The 19634-nt window shown below is 54.4% G+C and overlaps 7 protein-coding genes across 7 annotated transcripts; 5 read left to right on the forward strand and 2 right to left on the reverse strand.

Annotated features, from left to right (window-relative positions):
* Positions 1 to 1382: 1382 nt before the first annotated feature.
* Positions 1383 to 5480, forward strand: ASPBRDRAFT_624693 (TMCO4 family protein). The gene is made up of 3 exons (XM_067628371.1): positions 1383 to 3839; positions 3898 to 5408; positions 5469 to 5480. The coding sequence occupies exons 1-2, from the start codon at positions 1620 to 1622 to the stop codon at positions 5194 to 5196; spliced, it is 3519 nt and encodes a 1172-aa protein (XP_067477802.1). The 5' UTR covers positions 1383 to 1619; the 3' UTR covers positions 5197 to 5408; positions 5469 to 5480.
* Positions 5481 to 6190: 710 nt separating this feature from the next.
* ASPBRDRAFT_128924 (RTC4 family protein) lies at positions 6191 to 7734 on the forward strand (the record flags this gene model as incomplete). Its single annotated transcript, XM_067618100.1, has 2 exons — positions 6191 to 7404; positions 7467 to 7734. 2 exons carry the CDS (start codon positions 6191 to 6193, stop codon positions 7732 to 7734), a joined length of 1482 nt encoding a protein of 493 aa, XP_067477803.1.
* A 472-nt stretch (positions 7735 to 8206) lies between these two features.
* On the forward strand, positions 8207 to 11046 carry ASPBRDRAFT_44760 (M28 family metallopeptidase; the record flags this gene model as incomplete). Its single annotated transcript, XM_067625267.1, has 3 exons — positions 8207 to 9120; positions 9168 to 10543; positions 10607 to 11046. Coding segments are annotated over 3 exons (2347 nt in total), but the record flags the coding sequence as incomplete, so codon positions are not given.
* A 135-nt stretch (positions 11047 to 11181) lies between these two features.
* Positions 11182 to 13085, forward strand: ASPBRDRAFT_128976 (MFS transporter; the record flags this gene model as incomplete). The annotated part of the gene is made up of 6 exons (XM_067618104.1): positions 11182 to 11230; positions 11300 to 11323; positions 11392 to 11420; positions 11474 to 11992; positions 12051 to 12438; positions 12502 to 13085. 6 exons carry the CDS (start codon positions 11182 to 11184, stop codon positions 13083 to 13085), a joined length of 1593 nt encoding a protein of 530 aa, XP_067477805.1.
* A 415-nt stretch (positions 13086 to 13500) lies between these two features.
* ASPBRDRAFT_31452 (TMEM14 family protein) lies at positions 13501 to 13922 on the forward strand (the record flags this gene model as incomplete). Its single annotated transcript, XM_067622902.1, has 2 exons — positions 13501 to 13503; positions 13611 to 13922. 2 exons carry the CDS (start codon positions 13501 to 13503, stop codon positions 13920 to 13922), a joined length of 315 nt encoding a protein of 104 aa, XP_067477806.1.
* A 515-nt stretch (positions 13923 to 14437) lies between these two features.
* Positions 14438 to 15858, reverse strand: ASPBRDRAFT_197266 (putative C2H2 finger domain protein; the record flags this gene model as incomplete). The annotated part of the gene is made up of 3 exons (XM_067621075.1): positions 14438 to 15214; positions 15271 to 15647; positions 15696 to 15858. 3 exons carry the CDS (start codon positions 15856 to 15858, stop codon positions 14438 to 14440), a joined length of 1317 nt encoding a protein of 438 aa, XP_067477807.1.
* Positions 15859 to 16263: 405 nt separating this feature from the next.
* Positions 16264 to 18441, reverse strand: ASPBRDRAFT_128186 (uncharacterized protein; the record flags this gene model as incomplete). The annotated part of the gene is made up of 2 exons (XM_067618036.1): positions 16264 to 18084; positions 18199 to 18441. The coding sequence occupies 2 exons, from the start codon at positions 18439 to 18441 to the stop codon at positions 16264 to 16266; spliced, it is 2064 nt and encodes a 687-aa protein (XP_067477808.1).
* Positions 18442 to 19634: the final 1193 nt, after the last annotated feature.

Genomic DNA, 19634 nt, shown 5'->3' on the forward strand with positions numbered 1-19634 from the left:
GGATATGGGCCGACAATTCGGAATCGGGCCGAAACTCATTCCTCCTCTGCCGATGGACAGCCCCAGTTGACCACCTGCTCCTGCTATTCTGGGCTGAGATCCCTGTATTATGTAGATGCATTATGCTTGCCCCCAACTACTTCCTATATTGGTGCAAGTCTCAAAACTTCATACAATCATACAGCACATCAGAAGACTCGATCAAGCCACATGCCGCGCCACGCCCCCACCAGGCTTTATAGAAAGACCTCTAGGTAGTTAGTACTAATCTGTCGGAATGATGGAAACTATAATACGGCGTATACTCTTGCATGTTGAATGTCGTGTTCGCTGAGGGCCATTGACGATATCTGGTAGTTATATCGTACAGGCAAGTCCGGCTGTCATTGCTTGTCTAAAATGATCGTTGATTGCTAGCCGACTTATGAGGGTGGCAGAATAGAGGAAAGTACTGAGAGGAACATATGTCTCAACGGCAGAGGACCCGACTGCTGTTTGATAACATTAGTTTCATCTACAGACAGTGGTGGACTCAAGTCTTCAGGTAGCGCGACGCTCTCTGGTAGATACCCCTATCAGACTGGCTAGTTTGACAGCCGCGGTACAAGTGAATGCGAGCTCGGTCCTGCATCAGCTGTCAAAATCAAGCTTTAAGCCTTGACATAAACAGTAGTGCTTAAGAGAGTTTTAAGCTCCAATTAAAGTGACGCTGAAGAAAAGTGGCTGGTGGTCATCAGATCAAGCAGATGGCAGCCTAGTTAAGTTCATCGCCAGTGACCCCAGCCGTGTATTGGAATTACGAAGGGGGGGGGGGGGGGGGGGGGGGGGGGGGGGGGGGGGGGGGGAAGCTATGTAGACACTAGACAGATTGCTGTGGCATGAGATGTCGATTGAGAAAGGGCCCCAACAATGGTCCATGCACGACCTGAAACCCAAAATGCGTCGCTCTAAATTGATAGCATTCTGAAGCTACATATGAAGATGTTTGTTGGAGGGATAATATCCCAGAAAAACCCGCGATCAACATGAGGGAAGCGGATGACCGCTTTCAGAGATGGGCAGTGAGGTGAGGTGGTTGCCCACTTCCCTCCCCCAGATGCGGCACCACGTCTCTCAGTCTCCCGGTCGCAGGCTGCTTTCCCAATCGGCCCCGATTTCACCTGGGCTGACTGTCAACCAGCAGGAAGTCGGAGTTATCCTTTCAATCCTGTCCACTACCTACGGACTCAATCGACTTTGAGAACCCCTGATATCCTTTCTACGATCAACTGAACCCCATCTTCTCTTGCGCCATTGCTGCTCCGTCCCCGCCGTTCGCAAAAGTACCTTGATCCTTCCCTCCCACCTCCGTCACTACCCCAGTCCATTTATCGTCTCAATACCTACCAGCTGCCTCCTGTCTCCCCCGACTCAGCTTCCCTGTCAGGCACATGGGATAGAACAGTGTCCAGGGAGCAATTCAGTGCACGATCAGCCCACAATCACTCCCCCAAGTGCCTTTTCGCACGAATGGGTCATCGTTGGCCCCATTCATGTCGGAACTTGCACGGTGGTATTAGGGAAACCGAGAAAAGGGCACGAGGCAACTGCATGCATTTGATTTGACACGTCAATGAAGAATGAGCTCAGTCTCCAGTCCGGCTGTTGACCATTATGTCGACCACCCTGCCGATCAGCCACCTATCTCAGAAGCCTCTAATACTCCGACCCCCTCGGCGCCGGCTGCGGCCACGGAAAGCACCACCACCTCCGACAATGCTGCCACACAGAAAGAGAACGTCAGACCGGGTGGAGGACAACCTGAAATTCGTCAGGCCGGAGGTTCGGACCGGGATATAGAGTCTAAAGTGGAGGAGTTTGACGACTTTGGGTTACCGATCCGCGTGCGTCCTAAGAGGGAGTCCGAGGAGAGCGAGGAGGTATTTCACGAAGCCGATGAATCACACAGGTTTGCAAATGATAGTGGCGATGTGGGCGAACGAGAAAGTCAGACAACTGTTCCGGAGGGTTCACGCCTGAATGGTCCCGTAGCAGAGCCCCAGGGTAGGGCAAAGGAAGTGAACGAGGGTCCGTCACTGCCGTCTGCGACGTCTACACAACCAGATCATGGTCATGCTCCCGAGCAAGTCCCAGAGACTTCCACGGCTAGCGAAAAGCGTGCTCTTTCCGATCATCCGTCCCATACTTCGCAAGAGGAACCCCCACCGCCGTACACGGAGAATCCTACTCAGGAGAATCCTACTCAGGAGAATCCCGATAACAGTGCCGACCGTCCCTCCGTGCACAAGAAGCGTGCATCTGTGAAGCCCTCCGAATGGTCTCATCAGCGTCTCTATGTGGCTGGGCATTCGGACGACGAAAGCGAGGAAGAAGATGACGATGGAGGTTGGAAAGAAATGCCTGCTCTGGGGGAATTCGACTATTACGACGATTACGGCCGGCTGGTTGCCCGTGGCGCGAGACAGGAGGATAACGAAGCCGTCTACAGTGGTCTAGGGGGAGCAGGAAAAGGTTACACTCGCGTGCAGCTTGACGAAGATGCCCAATCAGCAACCAGCATGGATGAAGATACAAGCTATCTTTTCAAAGATAACGCCGCCAACGCCGCCGGTGTAGAAGAGGAGCTGCGCGACCCCGTGAGCCAATTGCAGGCGACAAAGAATCTCCTCACTGAAAGCCAGAGAATAGCCTATGTTGGGGTGACCAGGCTGACTATACACCAAATGACATTGGACATGGAGAGACTCCCAGCGATCAAGGGCACACGCAAGGCAAGGCAAGCTGGTATCGATGCTATGCGGAAGTGGGGTCAAGCAATGATGGCCAGACTCTATTCCCACATGGATATTGACACCGCGGAGCAAGTAATGATAGAGCAATTGGCCGAGCATGGCGTGCAGCCGGCAGACCTTGTCCGGCCGCTTATGAGCAATGCTCGTGTTGCAAATCCTTTGGCGGAGGAGCCCGAAACACCAAAGAAGTCGATGTCCTCTCCTGCATCTCCGAGGCCCAGGGAGGACTATCGGAGTAGCATATCCACTGAAGTTGACAGGTCCTCCCGATCAACATCCCCTCCGCCATATGAAACCCACGAAGGGGAAGACTTGCCAGAGGTTCGAACGCCATCGCAGATGCCCACATCCGCGAAGATCGACATTGATCTCCGTTGGACGGTGCTCTGTGATTTGTTCCTGGTCCTTATTGCAGACTCCGCCTATGATGCGCGATCGCGGACATTGCTCGAAAGGGTTGGTGCTTCGATGGAAGTGCCATGGCTGCAAATTGCCCGCTTCGAAAAGCGGGTCATTGATGCCCTCGAAATGCAGGAGGCCGCAGAAAAGGAGACGTGGGACGAGTCGGAGCATATGGAGAAGCGGCGAAAGATGGCCCTCAAGCGCAAGTATATGGTTATGGGCTTAGCCACTGTCGGTGGTGGCCTAGTAATAGGCCTTTCGGCTGGCTTGTTGGCCCCGGTTATCGGCGCTGGTATAGCAGCTGGATTCACCACGGTCGGAATTACGGGGACGAGCGCTTTTCTGGGCGGAGCTGGAGGTACAGCGCTGATTGCCTCCGGCGCTACCTTGACTGGAAGTACCATCGGGCTGCGGGCTTCTCAGCGACGGACGGGTCCTGTTCAGACTTTTGAATACCGCCCCTTGCATAACAACAAGAGAGTCAATCTGATTATCACTGTCGCCGGTTGGATGACGGGCAAGGTGGATGATGTCCGATTACCTTTCAGTACGGTTGATCCCATCATGGGTGATTTATACGCAGTCTTGTGGGAGCCTGAGATGCTCCGGAGTATGGGTGACACTATTAACATTCTCGCTACGGAGGTAGGCAGCGACATCACGCTCAGATACGCTCACGCAGCCACTAACATCTTTGGAATAGGCTTTGACACAGGGACTGCAGCAGGTCCTTGGCCAAACAGTATTAGTTGCCCTGATGGCTTCACTGCAACTTCCACTGGTCCTGACGAAGCTGTCCTATCTAATCGACAATCCTTGGAACGTATCGCTTACACGTGCGAATGCGGCCGGACTGATTCTGGCCGACTCGCTGCGAGACCACAATCTAGGAAAGAGACCTGTGACTCTTCTGGGATACTCACTTGGCTCGCGAGTCATCTTCTCCTGCTTGAAGGAACTTGCAGACAAAGGTGCTCATGGGCTAGTTCAGAACGTGTATCTTTTCGGGTCCCCGATTGTGGCCAACCGCGACGAATACCTCAAAGCCCGCAGCGTGGTATCTGGACGGTTCGTTAACGGGTTCGCCTCCAATGACTGGATCCTAGGCTATCTTTTCCGCGCTACGAGTGGTGGTATCATGCGGGTTGCGGGTCTTGCACCAGTGGAAGGGGTTCCCGGCTTGGAGAACTTCGATGTCACCAAGATTGTGAATGGCCATATGGACTACCGTGCCGCAATCCCGCGGCTGTTGAAGGAAGTCGGCTGGGAAGTACTGAGCGAGGAGTTCGCCGAAATCGAGGATCCTGATCCTGAGAACCATGCTGAGCGGCAAAGGGAACTGATCCGTGAGATTGACGAGGCGCGACGCGAGGCTGAGTCTAAGCCGGAGAAGAAGCGTTTTGGCTTGTTCAAACGCGGGAAATTGGCGCAGAAGAAAGGCTGGGAGACATATGACGTTGAACGCAACAATGCCATGCGCCGGGGCTCCAGCGACACCAGCGGCTCCGGAACGGTGCTCTTCGATATCGACGCGATTCGAGCCGAGTTAGCCTCGGAGAGTATCGAAGTCAAGCAGCTTGAATCCACACTTCCCCCGATGAAGTTAGACTTGAGTTCACCAGCGAGTCCGGCTCCATCTGCCCCTGCTTCAACCGGCAAAGAGCTGAAGAGCCCTGAAACCCCGGCGCCTCCGGCTCGTGCGTCTCCTGGGACTCTTCGTGAATACAGCCCTACTCGTGATGCATATGCAGCCCCGCATCAAGAGGAAGCAGTAGAAATGACCTTCGATACGTCCTTTCACGAGACCCCGCCCCGTTCGCAGTCGTCCTTTGAGCCCGTCGCCTCTCACGATGTACACCCAACAAGGCCTGAGCTTCGGCCTTCCCTTACGATGCCCGCCCTCGGTGCCAGCACTTTAGGCGCTATGGCTCTGGAGCCAAATGCTTGGGCCGAGCACGACTTGGGCCATGGCGAAGAAGAAATCCAGATGACGTTTGAGTGACGATGAACGAGATTACACGATGGGGAATGAGCTTCTGTTTGTGTATACGTTGTTTGTTGATAGACCGAATCGGGTCTGTACCGGTGTCTACATTTCTTAATATGGGTTGCTTTAATTCTTTTATTCGTTGTCATTCTACTTGCTTGTGTGTCCTGTGGCATTGGCATGTCGCCGCGGGAAGACGATTGCAGTCATGATAGATTCAGAGCCTGGTATGTGATTGCCAGGTTAGAGCCTCGTTCTTTGCATACACTTTTTGAGACATGATACAGCCAGTCTATTCTTCATGCATGCTTAATTCACCTTGCGGTGTGGCTGTTTGGGACATTGGGTGTTTTGGGTGTGCTGGTCGGCATCCACATTCGTATAGCAAGAAGCAGTCTATTATCATTACCTATAGTGTCGATCATACCAAGTAATTCTTCTACTCTTTGCATGCAGAAAGGAAATCTCCATCCACTGATTGACTGTCGATGCGTGCAATCGGCATAGAACCCAGGCCGACGGGATGATAATTAAAGCAGCGGGTGCGGAGAATAGCGTGTCACCACACGCGTCCCTCCTCATCCGAATCCCCAGCCAGTTTAATTCATTACTTTCTCCTTCTCCCTCTCCTCACTCCTCCACACACCAGACGGTTCCCAGCCCAGACCCCGCAAGCACCGTTAGTTCCTGGGCCTCGTTACTATTTACATTCAAGGGGTGGCTCATACACATGCTCACCGTCGTTCCGTGGTTCATTCCATCGTTCAAACGGGGGTCGACTTGCCCTCGTGCCTCTTCAATCAGTTCGGTCACAGCTTCGACGTGATTATTTATCATTGATACAGATACTTGCTCCAGTCGCTTCGTTCTTCCTTTCTTTGTGTCCGCATAATTTTGATTTGCAATTCGTCTTTGGTCTTATATCGATATCTACGAATTCTCGACAACAGTCATAGCCAACCCATCCTTACGACCGACCTGATCTCCGCTACATAACAACATACACACCATGGTCCTGCAAACCCGACCTAAGCCCAACTCTAGCTACGCTTCCAACCGACTCACTCGACAATCTGGCCCCAGCCAATCCCTCCTCTCTACTTTCCGAAACAGCAACGGCAAAGATGAGCGTCCGAAATCCGTGAAACCGGAGCCCGCGACGGACGACGAGCCCATTAGCTCTAGCGACGAAGATGATGCCGTGCACGAGGACGACTCCGAGCCCGAAACCCGCACACGAGTCTCCGGCCCCAGCTTAGATGAGAAGCTCGCCAAGAGCAGATCGGAGACAACGCCGCGCGCCCCGCGACAACAAAGAGGAAGCGACACAAAGAACAGTACCCCGGCAACGGGCCGCAAACGGACCTCGCGGGAGATGGCCAACGATGACGCGGATGAAGATAAGGATGAGGGGTTCTTCGCCTCGTTTCGCGAATTGGATAATGGGAATAAGCGACGCAAGAGTCGGGGGTATCAGTCTCGGAAGTCGTTCTTGAACTCGTCGCAGTCGCCGGCAGGGAGTGTCAAGACCCCGAAGGCTTCGAAGAATGAAAGCAAGAGTACGAGTAATGGGTCTAAGAAGAAGGGGAAGGAATTCAAGGTCCCTCGGGATATTGAGGACGAGGCAAGCCCGGCGCGTGCGTCGAGCCCCAAGCCCGAATTCAAGCAGCCTCCTCCGATGCCTGAATCTAATGACATGATCTCGAGCTCTTCGCATGCTACTTCGTCTGCTCTGGATGCGGCGGTCTTTGATGATGATGATGATGATTCTTCGGTCGGCACGCCGCTTAGCACAGCATCGTCTAGCTTCATGAATGAGCTTTCGCAGTACGGAGAAGCGGCGCTGCTAGATGAACCGGCTGTATGTCCGTGGTGCAAAGCGCCTGTGGACCCGGGGGCGCTGTTGCGATTCCGGGCGCAACCGAAACAGCGCATGCGCGAGCAGCAACGGTTCTGTGACTCTCATAAGCAGTCTTCTGCGGAGCAGGAATGGAGGGAGAAGGGATATCCGGAGATCGACTGGGATACGTTTGATGAGCGAATCCATCGCCATTTCGCGGACCTGGAGACGATCATGGTGCCAGAGAGTACCTCGTTCTACCGGAACAGTCTGGACACGGCGTTGAAGACCGGGCAGGCTAAGAACTTCCGTCTCTCGCTGGACGGAGACGGCTTGGAAAAGATCTCGTGTGGATATTACGGGACACGAGGGGCTGGTAAAATGTACGCTTCACCTTTTCCTCTACTTAATATGGTTTTATACGGGCGTAGGCTAATTGCAACAGGCTACAAGCGATCACAGCGCGATACGGACGGAAGCTCCGTCGGCTAGCGGCCGATGATCAGATCGTGAAGATGGCCGGGCCCGTCGGATATGCGCAGGCGGTGCTGGTGCCAGAGTTGGCGGTGCGACTAGTCAAGGAGGACATGGGCGTGAATGAGGAGACGGCACGGCAGATACTCCGCGAGACGATTGATCTTGGGGAGAAGGTGAACTTTGCCCTGAATGATGAGGTCCCGGTGCCGGAGGAGCTTGGAGCAGAGGTGCAGTGAGATGCCGGTAGGAGTGGTGGTGATGTGTTTGGGGGATTGTTATTCTTATACCGGTCGGACGCTGCTTAAATGAGCTGTCCTGCGACCAATGCTGTGTTGTATATAAGGTGATGAGTGATACCTCTCTGTTAGCTAGCCTGTTGTGTTGTGACTCTGCCGGGAGAAATGGAATATGGCGCGACTTGACACCATTGCGACTCCACAGTTGGTGATGCTTCAATCCGGCCGAGGTGGAGCCGGCGATAAGATAGCGGAGACTGCTGATTAGTTCCGCCGTGCGGAGCTGCCCGACCTTCCATTCCATTGTGAGTAAAGTAGTGCTGCTACTGCTGCTGCTGCTGCTGCTGCTACTCCTCACCTCCATCTCTCTCTCTGACTCTTACTCTTCTTCCATCATACTTCCATCTCCCTTCTTTCATGAGATGGATAGTAATTCATTCTATCTTGTATCCCTCTAAACCCTTGTCCTAACCATGCCCCCCGAAATGCGGGAAAAGGCCCATGCCTATCACTACTCCACCATGCCTAGCGAATCCACGCCTCTCCTCACCACGGTCGGCATCCGCCCCCATCGACACCGCTACCCACATCACTCTCTCCGCCGTTTCTGCACCATCACCCTCACCTCCATTCTTACCCTTTCCCTCTGTCTCTTCCTAACCCCCAATGCCATTCTCCCCCGCGCCCACGGCTCCATCTGGAGCTATCTCCCCTGGGCAAACCCCTTCCCCCACTCTTCCTGGCCTGAAGGTCACGGCCTCAGCTACGCTGAACTCCAAGCCGTCTTGAAAGAAACCCCCAGCGCCCAGAAGGCTCGCGAATGGAGCACCTACTACACCGCTGGTCCGCACCTGGCCGGGAAGAACCTCAGCCAGGCGGTCTGGACTAAGGAACGCTGGGCGGAGTTCGGGGTCCCGGAGACCGATATTGTGGCATACGATATCTATCTCAATTACCCTGTGGATCATCGGTTGGCATTGCTGAAGAAAGACAAGGTCGTCTTTGAGGCAACCCTGGAAGAGGACGTGCTGGAGGAGGACCATACCAGTGGGTTGCCTGACCGCGTGCCTGTGTTCCATGGCTACTCAGCCAGTGGGAATGTCACGGCGCCGTATGTGTTTGTCAACTATGGCACTGTGGCGGATTTCCAGGACCTCGTGGACCGGAATATCAGCCTCGGAGGCAAGATTGCTATTGCCAAGTATGGACGTATCTTCCGCGGATTGAAGGTCAAGAGAGCCCAGGAATTGGGTATGTCTGGGGTGATTCTGTATGATGATCCCGAGTCGGATGGGGAGATTATTGAGGAGAATGGCTATGCTGCCTATCCAGAGGGTCCGGCTAGGAACCCGAGTGCCGTACAGAGGGGAAGTACCCAGTTCTTGAGTAAGTTATTCTATCTTCATGTCTGATTGAGTGTGCTAAGCGAGTAGGTATCGCACCGGGTGACCCGACTACCCCCGGATACCCGTCCAAGCCGGGCTGCGATCGCCAGGACCCGTATGAGTCTATCCCCTTGATTCCTTCCCTGCCCATCTCGTACCAGGAGGTGGTGCCGTTGCTGAAGGCTCTGAACGGCCACGGTCCCAAGGCATCCGACTTCAACGAATACTGGCAGGGTGGTAAGCTGGGCAGCAAGGGCGTCGAGTACTACATTGGCCCGACCCCGGATGATGTCCAGATCAATCTGTACAATGAGCAGGAGTACGTGACGACTCCTTTGTGGAACGTCATCGGTACTATCAAGGGAGCCATCCCGGATGAGGTCGTGATCATGGGCAATCACCGCGATGCTTGGGTCGCTGGCGGCGCTGGAGATCCGAACAGTGGATCGGCCGCTCTCAACGAAGTTGTGCGCAGCTTCGGTGAAGCGCTTAAGGCCGGGTGGAAGCCGCTCCGCACCATTGTCTTTGCTAGCTGGGACGGCGAGGAGTACGGATTGCTGGGATCCACCGAGTGGGTGGAAGAGTACCTGCCCTGGCTGTCCAAGGCCAACATTGCCTATCTCAACGTGGACGTGGCGGCGTCGGGAACGAGCCTGCGCCCGAGGGCCAGTCCGCTGCTGAACAAGCTCATCTACGAGGTCACCGGCCTGGTGAAGTCGCCCAACCAGACTGTGCCCGGGCAGACCGTCCGGGACCTCTGGGACGGCGACATTGCCACCATGGGCAGTGGCAGCGACTTCACGGCCTTCCAGGACTTTGCTGGTGTGGCGAGCTACGACCTGGGATTCAGCCGCGGTCCGAAGGACCCGGTGTACCACTACCACTCGAACTACGACAGCTTCGACTGGATGGACCGGTTCGGCGACCCAGGCTGGAAGTACCACGAAGCATGCACCAAGATCTGGGCTCTGGCAGCGGCCAAATTGGTGGAGACACCGGTGGTGGCCTTTAATGCTACCGACTACGCGCTGGGCCTGGAGGGCTATCTGGACAAGATCAAGCCGGCGGCGAAGCAACTTCCCGAGGGCGTATCGTTTGACTTTGGGCCGCTCGACACCGCGATCGCGGAGTTCCAGGCGGTGGCAGCGAAATTTGACGCCTATGCGGCGGATCTGAGCGAGCAGCTGGGCGACGATGTGCCGTGGTACCACTGGTGGAAGAAGGTGCGGCTCTACTTCCAGATCCGCATCGTCAACGACAAGTACAAGGGAATTGAACGACAATTTTTGTACCAGCCGGGTCTGGACGGGCGCAGCTGGTTCAAGCACGTCGTGTTTGCTCCGGGCATCTGGACAGGATACTCGGGAGCGACGTACCCGGGGTTGGTGGAGAGCTTGGAAGCGGGTGATGTGCTGAATTCTCAGGTGAGTCGCCAAGTACCTATGGACCTAGCTAAAACATTTCCAGCGGCTAACGAGGGGTTATAGAAATGGCGCGCGATTATCATCGAGCGCATTGAGGCTGCGACGAAGCTACTGCAGTGAGTCAGATGGACATGATTGGAGATGAATGCCGATTGGGCGGGATGCTAGGTGACTGCCGTTGAAGCAAGGGAAGTACTTCCAAGGGAGGAGAGTCCGTATGTATGTATGTATGTCTTATTGGTGTATGTGCAAAGTCTTTCTTTCCGTTGGAGGGCATAGCATAGGATGGACCGGGGAATTCCTACGCAGTAGTGTTAAGTAGATAGCAGAGAGCACTTCAAAACGGAGCCATGTTGATTTGCTTACCGATTATCTTCAAGCGATTGATTGCTTACCTTTCCCCGCCGGCGATCGACCCACCGCGAGGTTTATTCGCCATTTTAGGGCCTGCTTAGCGTGTCGTTGGAGTGTCTTTCCTGCTGCCGAGTGCCGATTAGCTGCTCAGCCCCGGTCACACGCGCTGCTTGGGTTTAGTCTTACTCCTCTTGTTTTCTTTCTTTCTTCCTTTCTTTCTCTCTTTCTTTTCTTCTTTCATTCCTCTCTTCCAAAATATTTCTGGTGGTAGTAGTCTGCTCACCATGTTGGAGAAACCCGCCCGGCTGCCTGTTCGGCAGCTGGTCATTCTCTGTATGTTCCTGTTGAAATAACTCCTAATCCTAAGCTGTTAGCTGTCTGTATACTGACCGATATACATAGCAATATGTCGCTTCGCAGAGCCGGGTACGTTCACTCAGCATATACCCCCCTGCTCAATACTAGATCCTAATAAATTATAAAAATCTAAACAGTCGTCTTAACCTCCGTCCTTCCCTACCTAGTACGTCCTTCAAACCCCTCAACCACATATCAATACTGATCATTAATGTATAGCCCGAAATGATCGACCACGTCGGGGTCCCCAAATCGGAAATCGCCAAATGGGTCGGCATCACCTCTGCCGTGACCTCTTTCTCGCAGGCCCTCATGGCCGTCACCTGGGGCACCTTATCCGACGCCGTCGGCCGCAAACCCATCATCCTTATCGGGCTCACCTGCACCATGGTCTTCTCTCTGCTGTTCGGCTTCTCCTCGTCCCTGGCCATGCTGGTCTTCTCCCGCGCCCTGCTCGGTCTTATGAACGGCAACGTCGGGATTATTCGCACCATGGTGGCGGAGATGGTGCCGCAGAAGGAACTCCAGCCTAGGGCGTTTAGTATCATGCCGCTGGTGTGGACGATTGGGAGTATTTTTGGACCGGCGTTTGGAGGCGCGCTGGCTAGGCCGGCGGAGAAGCATCCGGGGTTGTTTGGGGGGTCCGCGTTTTTGAGGCAGTGGCCGTTTGCGTTGCCGAATATTGCGTCCGCCGTGTTCTTCGTGGTGGGGATTGCCACGGGGTGGTTGTTTTTGCATGTACGACCTAGCTTTATCCTATTGGGGTCATGTGCGTGCTAATGTGGTATCGGTATAGGAAACCCTCGCTGCGAAGAAACATCAGCGGGACTATGGGCTGGTTGTCGGCGAGGCACTTACCAGCTCGTGTACTTCTTCTCGGAAGAAGAAGAATAAGTCGGAATCTCACGCATCAGATGCGGAGCGAGAAGCCTTGCTTCCGCAGTCTACTACTCGGTCAGCAACAGCTTCAGCTACAGCAGCGAAGAAAAAACGGGCCAAACCAACCTGGAGCGAGATCTTCACGCCCCAATCCCGTCTCGTCTTACTCGCGTACGCCCTCATGTCCATGCACGCCATGGCCTTTGACTCTGTCCTCCCTGTGTTCCTGCATAGCCCGGAACAGCAATACGAGGGGAACCCTGATGTGAAACTCCCATTCAAGTTTGTCGGTGGATTCGGCGTCGGTACGTCCATCCCTCCCCTTCATATCCCCTTCTTCACTCTAACTCAGATACCAATAAACGTAGACTCCCAAACCATCGGCATCTTCTACACCCTAATCGGCATCCTGGGCATGTTCATCCAATTCCTCATCTTCCCGTGGGCGGCGCAGACCTTCGGCGTGCTACGCTGTCTGAAGGCCGTCGTCAGCGTATTCCCCATCATCTACTTCCTCACGCCATTCACGGTGCTGGTTCCTGTTCCGTGGCTGCGCAACGTGGCGATTTTCCTGCTAATGTTGGGGAAATTGTCCGCTTCGATCTTTGGATTCCCGTGCACGACGATCCTGTTGACGAATTCGGCGAGTAGTCTCAGTGTGCTGGGGACGTTGAATGGGGTGGGCACGAGCGTGAGTGCTGTCGGGAGAGCGTTGGGTCCGGCTATCATTGGAGGGGCGTTCTCGTGGGGAGTCAAAAGGGGATGGGGGATTGTGCCGTGGTGGGTGTTGGGGGTGTTTGGGATGTTGAGTGCGGTGCCGGTGGGGTGGATGAAGGAGGAGAATCGGTTGCAGGGGGAGGGTGAAGAAGAAGATGATGATGATGGAGATGAGAGGGAGAGGGAAGAAGGGGAAGAAGGAGAGAGAGGATATGGAGCTATTGGGAGGAGGTAAACAGAAGGTGAAGCAGAGAGGTATAGATGTTGATGAGGGAAAAGTTATTTGAATGTTTAGGTTATGATGCATGCATATATATGATGATGATGTGATATTATGTTATGATAGAATGAACTGATACTTGTTATTAGTATGATACTATTGACGACGATGATTGTATACATGGGAAGTAGATATAGATGGTAGTGCAAGCATCCACCAATCAGCATCCACAAATTACACTAACCTACTAACCTTACCTGAGATCATGCCATCATACAGCCAAGCTTAGCTTAACAATCAATCTACTCCGTACCTTTACTTCTACCGCTCCACTCCACCTCAGTCCCATTTCTCCTCACATCATCCTGTCTGCACAACAATCACATCCACATCCACATTTACAATACGTCCACAACACAACACAACCAAAATGGTACGCTTTCTTCCCCTCCCCTCCCTCCTACCCCAATCCCCTCCCATACCCTCTCCCCACCAAACCAATACCAACTCACAACTAACCCAATTCATGAAATAAAACAGTCCGGAACAACAACCAAAACCGCCCTCCTCCTCACCATCCTCACCTCCATCGGCGGCATAACGGGCTACCTACGCGCGCGCTCCCTACCCTCCCTAATCGCCGGTCTCTCCGTCTCCTTCCTCTACCTCCTCTCGTACCTCCGGCTGCGCGCAAACCAGCCCTACGGCGCGGAGATTGGTCTCGTGGCCTCGATTGTCCTCGGTGGTGCGTCGATTCCTAGGGCGATTAAGACGGGGAAGGGTGTTCCTACGGGATTGGGTGTGTTGGCGGTGTTGGGGGTGGTGGTTTTTGGGAATGCACTTCTTAAATAGATAAGATTTATCAATTATGGATGGATGGATGGGGGATGGGGGTTACATACTAGCTTGCTACTGAGGAAGAGAGGAGAGAAGGGGTATGGTTATTGGTTGATCTACTAGTTTGGGGTAAATGTATGACATAGTTCACTATTGAATTATGTGGATGAATGATGCTCATATACGTGTATACTGTATACTGTATACAGATAGCTAAGCTGTATGATTATTGGTGTTGTAGTACTCTGTCTGTATGTAGCCTACCTGCATCGATGTTGAACTTACAGTTTTCTTCTTCTTTTCTTTCTTTCCTGTTCTGCCTCCCATCACTCCACTCTCCACTTACGGTGTTCGTCTCGCTGTTGCTTCGCTTGCCTGCCTGCTTGCTTGCTTGCTTGCTTGCTTGCCCGCCCTACACTGTAAGAGACATTTCCAATCGTGCAAGAAACTGAACTTAGCTGCTTGATCCGATCCCCGTTTTGTCTCTGTCGCTGCTTCCAAGTATGCTGGTATACCATACTTCAGGAAGCTCACGTCCGATCCGCTGCATCCTCCACCGTATCCATCTCCCGCGTCGTCCCCGTCACCACTGACGCCGGTACCTCTTCGAGCACCGTCTCCTCGCCCTTTTTCTCGGGATCAAATGCGTACCTTTCCAGACGTGCCATCTTCTCCTCCGGACTCGTCTCGTTGTCCGAATACACCAGTCGCACGGCCTTCGACTTGTCCTTCTTGGGCTTCTCCTCGCCCTTGGTCTTGTCGGCTGTCGATTCCGCCTGCTTCGCTGCTCCCGAGATAAGATCGTCCACCGATGTCGAGATCGTATCCGCTGCTGCTGCTGCTGCTGGCGCTGGCGCCTGCGTCGTGTCACCGCCGTTCAAGGTTGGCGCTTGCCCCATGTGCATCTGCTGCATCTGGTACGCGTTGACCGGTGGCGCGGCCACGGCCGGTCGCTGCGGGAGACCAGGAGGCATAGGCAGGCTGCCCGACCGTGGCGGGAACGCCCCAGCCGTCTGTGGAGGGGTATGGGATGGAGGAGGTTGTGCCGGGAAGGCCGGGGGAGTGGTGCCATATGTCGCACCAGGCGTGCTACCCTGGAACGGCTGCGGTGAGTATCCCGCCGGAGGGTACTGTGCGCTGGGAGGGAATTGCGGCTGTCCGGGGGAAAAGTTCGGATAAACAGGGCTGGCGGTTTGAGGGTAAGGAGAGGCAGTGCCGTAGGGTTGAGGGTAAGAGAACTGAGATGTGGTAGTGGTGGTTGTTGCTGCGACGGGGGCGGCAGCAGCAGGAGCAGGAGCAGGCTGACCCTGCGTCATTGTTAGTCGCGTAACCTATACAGTACGAGATACAGAATACTACTCACGAATCCGCCCATGTTCAATGTCTGGCCTGCACCCACTGGAGTGGCTTCGCCACTACTTCCTCCAGTACGCGCTTCCGCCTTCTTAGCCTTGTGCTCCGCCAGTCGCTTCTTCAGATCCGACACGCTCTCCAGCTTGGGCTTCTTCGCCGGCTGTCCGCCGACGCCGGTTCCCGGAGGCGGGTTGCCCGTGACGGCCTGCCGTTCGGCCTCCGCCTGTTGGAACTGGGTAGCTACGCGCTGGTTGTGCGACTGGATGATGTCTTCCGGGACGCCCTCCATGCCGAAGATCTCGACATCGAGGCTGGATCGGTTGGGAAGGGCATTGTCGACCGCCGAAAGCTGCTCCTTGTGGACTTGGCTCATATGCACCGACAACCCTATGCTGTTAGTGGTTATCGCCACGGCGCATGGGGTCGATCACCTACCTCCTGCGGTGTTCAGCCGGCGCCCGCAGCGCTCGCACTTGAAGTGCTTGGCCTTTTGGTGAGATATGAGGATTTTCAAATCATCAAAGTCGCGCTCACAGTAGTAGCACCATGGACGAGCCAGAAGCTCATCTAGCGTCGGTCCACGTCTCTTTTTACCCATGGCGATTGAGTCTGTGTTGGTGTGAAGGAGAATAGAAAGGTGATGGGATGATGAAGCAGCTCACTTTGGTCGCCGACCAGCGCGGAGTTGAAGTGTTGCGTCACGTGTAACCCATCATGTGACCTGGCGTCATCCATCCACCAAGTATACAGATATCTGCTGGAGTATATCTACTAGTTAAAGTGGTGATAAGCTCAAACATATTTGATGTGGCATTATTTGTATAATACAGCCCTTTTTATGTGCCCAATGTACATCCTACCTGGTTGGCAATATTCACAACCAACCACGGATCGCAAAAAGCCCCGACGCCTGTCGCTGAAAGCACGCTCACTAATCACAGACAACAAAAGCACAATAATACATACAACAAGCGAACATAAGATATTACAAGCCAGCGTAAGTTCACGCAGGTCGCGGGTGCGGTGGTGGCAGCCCAGGCGCAGGCGCCCCATAAGGACTGTAGTATTCCGGATAAGGTGTGCGATACGGCTGCAGCGGCGCTTGCTGCAAAAGACCATGAGGCCCTGGAAATGGTGCCACCGCTCGAGGATCAATAGGAGCATACGGCGTAAGTGACGGCCGCGGTGCAGCAATCGGCGCGAGCTGATGATGCGCAGGAGGACCCGGGGCCAAGGGTGTCGATGCAGGCATAGGTGCGGGCGCGATCCCTGCGTTAGGTCGCGCAGGCTCCCCATACACCCCGCCCTCCGGCTTCTTCTTGATTTTTCCCGGCTTCGGGGGCTCGGTTGCCTTCCGGGCAGCCTCCGCCGCGCGGTCGGCCTCGATCTGAGCTTTGGATCGCTTGGGATTGCGCACCCGACCCTCGCGGTTAAACCGTGCCCAGTGGTTAAGCATGGCCTCTGTTCGCTTCGGGTTCTTCGAGTTGGCGATCTTCTGTCTCCGGGCTTGTTCAGCGGGATCCACTCCATCCTCCAGTGTGCTGCCGGCGTGGATGCTTGCGGGCGGCGTAGGTGTCGTACTACTGGGTGCCGGTTCGATCGGCGCCAGCTGGGCAGTGGCAGGCCGTGCCTGAAGGGTGCTAGCGACATGCTCACCTCGTCCAGATGTCGGTCGGGGTGCTGAGGTCGCAGCAGCCACCGGCTGAGACACCTCCGTCGAAGCAATGATTCCACCTCCGCGAGCTGCACCTCTCCCACGGCCGCGGCCGCTTCCACGTCCGCGAACCGCCCCTCGAGGGGGTGTCGCCGACGCCTGGGCTTCGTCGATCTCGGTGCCAGGGCGACGGCCACGCGTGCGCCGCTTGGGGCCGTACTCTTCGGTGTCAGTCTGAGCCGGTGTCTCGATGGTCGCCTCTTCAGAGCCAGACGCAGCCATCTCTCGGTTAGCCGCTTCCAGCTCCGCGGCCCTGCGCTTGCGCGTTGCCTTGCCAACAAATTCCTCGCGTGGCGGGTTCTGAAACTTCGGCACGTGTTCGACGCCAAACTTGACGATGGTGCGCCAGCCATCTGGGTTAGGATGGTTGGGCCCAATCTTGGCCGTCATCTTTCGGTATTGAGCGGGCGTTGGCTTGAACCCTCCCTGCGTAAATGGGTTCTGGTTGCCCACTTTGTCCTCCTTGGCTTCGTATTTGTAGCCGTAGAGCATAGCTTCCTTCTTATCCTCATAGACTTGAGGCCTTTGCAACTTCCTCGGGTCGCTGGTCGGTTTGGCGTTATGACGAGTCGCCAGTTTGTGTAGCTTCTCTATGGCCATATACTCGTCCTGCCATGCTTTCAAGGCGTACGCCACGTTTTCCGTGATAGCATACAGCTCTTCTGTCGAGCGGTGCTCCGGATCCCGAAGCTGCGCCAAAAAGTCTTCTAGGGGAGTCATTTCTAGGAACTCCCCTTTGGCCGCTTTCGTTTTCCTATACGGTTCAGGCCGTTCAGCGAATTCATTGCCTTCACGCTTTTTGACGCGCTTCGGGTCCTGGAGCACCGTGGACCACGAGTGGTCCAGATTAGACGACTTCTCGTCATAGTCATCCGAGAAGTTACGGATATCATTGACGCTCCACAAATTATGGAGACGTTGGTCCAACGAGATTGAGTCCTGACCGCGAGAGAACTCATGAAGTTGATTAGAAAGAGCGTCTGCCTCTGGACCGTCAGCCTCCAATTCATCGCCATCGACGCTTTGGTCCTTGTCGTTGTCGTAAACTTCCGTCACCTCAGTCACACCATTTGCAGCGGCTTCGTCTTGGTCTTCGTCATCCGCTTCACTCTCGGCCGCTACCTCTGCATTGTCCTCTGCTTGAGGATCGGCTTCCTGGAGTTGAGACTCTTCGTCTTCCCCTGCACCATCATACAAGGAGAACTTGGCAATATGCGGGTGAACAGAAGCAATGTGTTCTTTGAGAGCATTATTTTGCGACTCAGGGTCATTGGCAGACTCAAAGTCCTTGCCACACCAAGAGCATTTAGATTTGTGCATCATGGGAGAGGGGGATGGAGACGCCTGGGTAGAAGTAGAGTGAGCGTGTAATGGCTCGGAGAATTGTCGGCGCAGCGGAGAGTCCTGGCTGGCCAAGTCCGAAGTATGGCTGTCCAGTTCCGCCTCGTTATGAGGAAGCGGAGCCATAGTGGACAGAAGAGAGAAGGTGAGAAGAAGGAAGAGCCAAGGAGAAAGTAGTAAGAAGAGAGAGTACTAGCAAAGGGGATATCTAATCCTCCTTCGAGAGGCCCAACGTGGGATCTGGCTATAGTGTTAGTCGACTAACTTCCGGCTGAAAAAGTTCGCTTGCGGCGCCAAGACGCCAGAAGTAACTGCAGCGCAATCTTCTACACCAGACGCCCCGAGAGCGTGAGGGCGGGAAAGGGGAAAACAAAACACGGTCGAGCAAGCAAGACAAGTGAGATGCATGAAGAATTGGGCTGCTCGCCACTGACGGATGGACCAAGATGTGGACAGAAACGTGGCAGACATGGCTTTGGCAGGCACAAGTAGAACGTAGTATGGGTCAGGCAGGTGATATGTAACATACCTTTGGGCGAAAAGAAATCCGCGTCAGTGTTTCCAATAAACTGTGATAAACAAGATTTGAAGATGTGAAAAGATCGCCCTCTGAGGAGCGCGATAGAGAAGAAGTATGGTGGTTGTTGTGCCGAGTCAACCACGGTGGACGCCGCGAACGGTTGGCAGGGATAGTTTAAGAGGTTCGTAGTTCTTGAAGAGGAAAAGTAGGAAGCCGAGCGGGTAAGCAAGAAAAACTATGCGTCCGCCACGCTCGCAAGAAGCCAAGAAACCAGAAGCCAAAGATCTAGACAGAGAAGGTATAGTTCACAAGTGAAAGGGATTGAGATTGATGGGGGCAAGTTATGTTTGCTGTAGTGAGAAGAGGGAGAGCTGGGGGGTGGTGGGAGTGTTAAAGCTTTCCGTAGCAGTGGAACTATGAAGTCTTGACGGAATGGGGGAAGACGGGCAGATGGCGAAAGAGGGAGGGAAAGGAAGAATGAAAGGGAGAAGATCGCGGAGGGGAGGGAAACCACGAGAAACACCACCAACACGGGAAGCGGGCAGTGAAGAGGCAAGCAAGAGAGATTTGTGGGATGTTTAGACACAGTGATTGCTGGGGAGGAAAAGGAAGGGAAAGACTTCGAGTTTGTAGAGGCAGCAGGTCGCCTTCACAAAGCGATCTAGTAGGAATAGTAAGTCCCAGTAACGAAAGTACTTGACCTTTACTTACCTTACCTGGACGGACTGGCCTTTTGCAAGCAACTTTTCGCACTGGCTTAGTATCCTTGGTATCGGCACCGCTTGGTCGCTGGTACGCG

The sequence above is a fragment of the Aspergillus brasiliensis genome (genome assembly GCF_001889945.1).
Source record: "Aspergillus brasiliensis CBS 101740 unplaced genomic scaffold ASPBRscaffold_8, whole genome shotgun sequence".
In the NCBI taxonomy this organism is placed as follows: Eukaryota; Fungi; Ascomycota; class Eurotiomycetes; order Eurotiales; family Aspergillaceae; genus Aspergillus; species Aspergillus brasiliensis.

What these genes read in the sequence shown, in the direction of transcription:
- ASPBRDRAFT_624693 (XM_067628371.1), top strand. Translation starts at nt 1,620, where the DNA reads ATGAGCTCAGTCTCCAGTCCGGCTGTTGACCATTATGTCGACCACCCT. An exon ending in TTAACATTCTCGCTACGGAG is followed by an intron (nt 3,840 to 3,897) that starts GTAGGCAGCGAC and finishes TCTTTGGAATAG; the next exon opens with GCTTTGACACAGGGACTGCA.